Source organism: Buceros rhinoceros, unplaced genomic scaffold, assembly GCF_000710305.1.
Source record: "Buceros rhinoceros silvestris isolate BGI_N320 unplaced genomic scaffold, ASM71030v1 scaffold35673, whole genome shotgun sequence".
Classification (NCBI taxonomy): domain Eukaryota; kingdom Metazoa; phylum Chordata; class Aves; order Bucerotiformes; family Bucerotidae; genus Buceros; species Buceros rhinoceros.
In genome coordinates, this window is record NW_010404800.1 from 3,016 (window position 1) to 9,307 (window position 6,292).

Genomic DNA, 6,292 nt, shown 5'->3' on the forward strand with positions numbered 1-6,292 from the left:
ATTGTCATTTAGTTGTTCAAGTTTATATCTTACTAGATATATAAAGAAATTACTGCCTAATAATGACTCTTCAGTAGCCTAAACAGATATCCCACATAATTTTCTAGATGCTTCCAGTAGATATTTTCTATGGAATAGATTCTGCTCAGATCAGAACTCATGTATTTCCCAACTGTGGTAATGGGGCACGTCAAGTTGCATTTATTACGAGACCTGGATTACTGTATTTACAGACTGATTCCTAAACCATCCCCACAAAGAACTACTTACATTAGAATAATGTAGATCTCAACAGTTTTGAAGGTTCACCAACCTCCTGTCTAAAACTATTAATGAAGTGTAATTCTCCTCCACTAGGATGGAATATGGCTCTAAATGGTGCTGCCGAAACTCAAAGCCAGCAGTGGTTCGTGTACCAGTAAAGAAGATATTAAAACTGATCAGCACTATTTATATGAAGCAATGTAACTTTAATTACATCTAGCAGAATAGTCTTGAGAAATATCCTCCAAAGAATACAAAATACTCAGTCATTCCAATGTCCAATCCATCTCTGTTGATGTTTACATAGCTATAATTCCTTTTATGGGAAAACAGTGTTAGAAAACTATGTACTGCTAGCTACTTGAAATGAGACAGCCAGCACAATGTGAAAAGGCAAGAACTTGTGACACCATTTGCGTCTGTTAACTCATAAATCAATTCCACATCTTGATACAACAGTTAACATCTACAGTGCAGTGAATCAGCTGATGTAAATTTGTAGAGTCAAGACTGATAAACAACAGCCACAAAGAGGTGGACTTCTCCAGCTTGAAAGCTGAATATAGAGCCTATGGAGTTCACTGAACACTTGCAGTAGTCAGACACCTTCCACAACATCAGTCTGCTGTATGTAACATCTAATCCAGAACTGGGCTGGCACCTTGTGTCGTCATTATATTGGTTAAAAGCATAATGGACAACTACACCCCACAAAGCCTCACTTCACCATTAATACTTAAAAGAAGTATTTCTACAAATGTAATTTATTTATGGATAGAGCGTAGGTCACATTTTCACTAGGAGACCATAGCAAACTAGTTACGGTAACAAGTCTTTCAAATACGAACATCTGAAGTCAGTGGTTAATGTCTAATGTGATAGAAGGGGACAAAGATTTCCCATACGTAAATTTGCACACTGGAAAAATACACCGGTGTTCACAAATCCAATGCATATATACTACTGTTTAACTCTAAAATACAAGGAGGGTTTTTTTGCCCCTGTGCTTTTCAGTTTTCACAGCTTTGAGAACTATTTCCTTATATAACGCACAAGATGCTCACGAGAGAGCACCTTGTTTTCACCCGAACTAGAGTCTGAGAAATCACATGTACAATCCACTCTATAGCTGATTACTTCAAATTTTTCTTCATTACGTAAAATAATTCTGGTCTGCTGCAAGTTACTTTTCTTTATCTCCTGACTCTGAAAATGACACATTGTCAAAGATTTAGTTAAGGTTGGTGAAAAAGTGGTAATTCCTCCTATTTCCATTTTAAAGAGTAATTCTCAGCTACATCTGGTTAGGAAGACCTTTAAAATGCTAAATATACCACCACAAAAGCAAGAACTAAAAAAGCTTTATATACACTTCATTTCACTAAGCTAGTACAAGTTTATACATAGCCAAGACCTCAGCAATTTAAGAACTTTGAAATTAGTTTGACTCATCAAAATTAAGACACTAGCTTGCCGTAGGCACCTTAGAAAATACAGCTTGCTAGAAACCAGTGGGACAGGCCAGAACAGAGAGGGCATAATTGAAGACAGCTACTTACCTGGAGAGAGGTTTGGGTTTGTTTTAAATAACCACACCACTATTTAAAGACTCAGCGCTGAAAGTTGATGGCAATCTGTACCGGAGATCAAAAACCAGTAAGGCAGATAAAATGTTATCTCCCCCACAATCTCCCTTTCTACCCAAACAGCTGCAATTCAGTACTACTAAGGTATCAAGCCGAGCTTTCTGAACTCTGAATCAGAGAGTCTCGTCTTTAGAGAGAAGTTTCTAGTAACGTTAAGTTATTCAAGGGCATGCACTGAGAGACGAAGCAGCATAAGGCATAGCATTGCTGCAGCGGGAAGTCAGAGCTCAGCACGACTCGTCACTAGCCATAAAGCCAGCATCCACCTTCTGGACCGGGCAGATTCTCACACTAGGGAGTCCTTACTCCTAACTGGTATCACTGGTTGGGCTGGGCTGCAGCTGCTCAGCAGTCAGGGAGGTACTGCTCAGGCTGTAGATGCTTTCTGAACCAAGTACCTCCCCACACATCTACCCAGAGTATGGAGAAGAGAAGGTACACCTGCACACCTCGCCTCTCCTGCACAGCCCTATCACAGTTCCTTCCATGATGAAGGTGTATTTCCAAATTAATCCCTCATTTTTGAGTTAAATCCTTCAGATTTTTAAATTAATCAAGTTGAGACATTTACGTAATAAATTATGTAACAAAGTTGAGTGCGCTATTCAGACTCCTATTTTTGCCCTTTACGTGCAAGTATTGCTTGAGCACGTGGCATCAAAAATAAAGATTCACAACATTCTCATGCCTGCATAGTGTTGAGAAGCATTTTAATTTTCTAAGTTTGTGGTATCACAGCGAAATTGTGTTTTACACAACCTACCTTATTACACAGAAAAAAATATTGGTTAAAATACAGCAAATTGAGGGGCTTGCAATTTACAAATGAGACATGTTTTAGCATCACTCATACAAGCTTATTCCTGGAGACAAAAAAAACCACCTACTAGTGTAGTCTTCAAAATAATTAACATGGGATTTAGACATAACTATTTTGAATTAATTTTTATAATTAATTTATAATAAATAATAAAACTCGTATTTTTTTAAAGACCTTAGCTACCTGTTAAGAAGATACTATTTTGATGCTCATCAAAATGTTACTAAGCTAAATTCATTACAAGGTTTCCTCAGACACTCGTCCATCCGGTTTTACGCACTCAAAACCTTTAGTACCAACAAAGGCTGGGCGATTAAGCCTGTCTATATAACACCCTTCTGCACCTGAACTGAAGCAAGCAGAATTTGGACAAATTTCAGACTTTAGCACCTGATACTATTGTAGGTTCCATTTCACTGAAAATCGATTTAAACCTCTTAGAAAACTTCTCTTGTACCTTTTGTAAGATTCACCCCCATTCTCAGCAGCAGTTATTTAAGTTCGAAATGCTTAAACAGACTGTATTCTCTAGCCATTAACAAAACCATACTCCCCCTTATTTTAGTCTACATTTAAACACACTAGGAGTTACCTTGCCTCACCTGGGAGTTAAAGGGTAAGTAGCCACTATTCGACTGCAGGTGTTAAAATAACCCAGAATCCAGTTTGTTTCTAAACATACCCCTATAAAGCGCAGAAATTAAAAATTCAGCGAATTCCTGTATTGTGTCAAAACAATAAATAAAGTTTCGCCATAATCCATTTTTACTATGACACAATACTTCAAAACCAGGTTCGGACATGTAAATCACACGGAAGTTACTGCCAGCGCAGAAACAAGGCAACAGACATGTTTTAGTAGTTGCCCACAAATGGAGGAAGGAACTTTTTGTCAAAGGACTATTACAATTTATGAGCCAATTATTATTTTAAGACCCTCTACTGCCAGACAAGACAGGTCAGGTTCTGTTGTCTCAATAACCTTCCGAACAGCGAAGGTGGTGGGAAAGCATGAACAGCTGGTCTCCCCTGCCCAGGTCACAGGACGCAACGTCAGCCTCCGCTCTAGAATACTCAGTACACAGTAAACACCAAACAAGCAGTTCAAGGACACCTCTTGGCAGTCTGTGTCACTTACAGGGAAGTTTATCATTAGAATGAGTTGCACAAAAAAGGCCTTATTTCAGAGAGAGATTTTTAAAATACTCACTGCTTTTTAATTTGTAGAATAGCACACCTATGGCTTCTGCAGCGACCAGAACACTGACTAACCATCCTTCAGTTTAGGAGACTAAGGCATTCTTCAGCTAAATGCTATCCAGAGAAACTACTTTACTTAGCAGTCCCTCGTAACTTGGCACAGATTGCAGGGTTGCATTAAGGATGGTGGTAATCCACGAACAGCAAACATACATCAGTTAACCTAAACAGGAATGGAAATGCCTTGAAATCATTGAAGCACACATGAATAAAGAGGGGGAAAAGAGAGGGTAACAAAATTAAGCAAGAGTCACCAATATTTAAGATTAAGACAAGTCATTCAAATGTTTCCTCCCCTCTTCTGTACAAGGTTTGTCAGGGAAATCAAACTCACCCATTTTGCAGCCTTCATCACTTTGCCCCTGCAGGCTAAAAACGCATTCCCAGTAAGAGTTCTTTAAATAAAAAGCAAACCCTTTAAATGAAAATTTAAATTTATTTTGAAAATTTAAAATGTAATTTCTATCAATTTAGACACACTGACACGATCAGATCAGAGAATTTACAGTGACTCATGGATAAAGATTTGGCTTTTACATTCAAATGTTAAGTACTTCAGAATAGCGTTGTCTTGTTATTTCCAAACCAGAAACACTAAAGAGCATTTTATTTTGCCTTTCAACCATTTTTCTTAATTAACACACTTTTGATATCTGCTGTACTTCAAGGGGAACACGTACAACTCCAAAGGAATTGCTTTGTTTGAATGAGACGAGTACCTTATCTACAGTTCCAGATTTAAGATTGGTTCATTGTAGCATCAAAAGGCAGTGCTAAGTAGAAAGACAAGATTTCTTTAAAAAAAAATTTTCCTCAGGTAGACTGCAGAGCCCAACCTACTTGGAAAGCATCTTTATGAAGATAAAAAGGTCTTGCTATCCGATGTTAACATCATACAGTCTTCCAGAATTGCATTGCTATCCTAAGTCTATCCTTGTATTAGTGGTTAACAATGAAATTCAATTAATCTATCAGACTTAAAAATGGTGTTGATTTTATTGCTTACTATAGTTTATTTTCCTACTCTCTAGCACAAACTTGAAACCGGATAAACCAAAAACATTTACAGGGAAGAGATTTTGTCAATGTGACCATTCTGGTAAGGAGAGTGCCCCTCAAGCGTGTACAACATAACAAATGCCAGACCGCCACTCTCCAAGAGGGACAGCATGCCACCACGTATCTTGAAGTTCAGAACCCCTCCAGTTCTTAATACAATGCGAGCTCCAACGCCCTGAAAAAAGCTTATAAATTAGAGTATAACTTATCATATGCTGACACAGGGAATCTCATAGTAAAGGTACTCAAACAGTTAAGATTCCTTTGTGTACACCCTAATATAACAGCCTGTTGGTGCCTTCAGTTAGCAAGCAGCACATCATGGAAGATCTGACACCATGGTAAAAACTTAGTGCTAGAATCAAGCATTTGTAATACTAACAAATTTGGAGGGGGAACAGAGATTCTGTTTTGTAAGAGGAAGATACTTCAAGTCTCACAAAATACATTTTCTCCCCATCTTTAAGTTTACTGATGGAACAGTAAGTTTTCTGATGGAACATCACTAAAAGTGTGCCAAGAACGCTCTGTCGCTTGATGCCAGAAGTCTGCTGGGTTTCAAGAACCACAGGCACTAACCCTGATCAGGTAGATAGAGCAGCAAGTGTGAAAGGTCTGTTATATGACAGTTTTAGAAGCCATACAAGAAACATGTCTGTAATCTTAATCTTCCCTGTTGGCAAAGTCTGTTAATTTAGGAAATCCACAGGTATGATGATATGTGTCTCAACACCCAATGAAACAAGAGTATTCATAAGCCTTTAAAGTATATAGAAAACTCAGTTCTGTCCTCTGATGCTGTTTTCAAGTTTGTTTTATTCACTTTTTTGGATGACTATAAATAAGTGTTTCCACTATGGAAAAGAAAGTTAGCACAGTACATTTTCATGACTGGGGAATGGACTTTCTGAAGACATCTTCAAAAGGGCAAAAGTTTAGAAAAAACAACCTGAATGTTGAATTCAGTTCTTTATAAAGTCCCTTGTAAAAATAATAAAAAAATAAAGAAAAAAGGAAAGAAAAAATAAGGAAAGGAAAAACTGCAAGGCCCAGGATGATTTATTGCTTTTCTTCATTTTTTTCCTTGGTCTCTTTCTTCTCAGGTTCTTTGCTGTCTTCCTTTACAGAAAGCTCTTCTAATTTTTCAGCAACTTTATCAGCACTATCATTTTTGTCTGTGCCTGCTAAGAGATTGATTAGGAAAAAAGTTACATACAGGCAGTAATGGATTTTCCTGCTATAG

General features: G+C 37.7%; 1 protein-coding gene across 1 annotated transcript in view; it reads right to left on the bottom strand.

Annotated features, from left to right (window-relative positions):
* Nucleotides 1-5,851: 5,851 nt before the first annotated feature.
* The window catches only part of RANBP1 (RAN binding protein 1), a 7,205-nt gene continuing 6,764 nt past the window's right edge, over nucleotides 5,852-6,292 (bottom strand). The window contains exon 5 of the mRNA XM_010133516.1: nucleotides 5,852-6,233. Within this exon, the coding sequence (XP_010131818.1) occupies nucleotides 6,109-6,233 (125 nt within the window). The 3' untranslated portion in view covers nucleotides 5,852-6,108. The remainder of the gene's footprint in view (nucleotides 6,234-6,292) is intronic.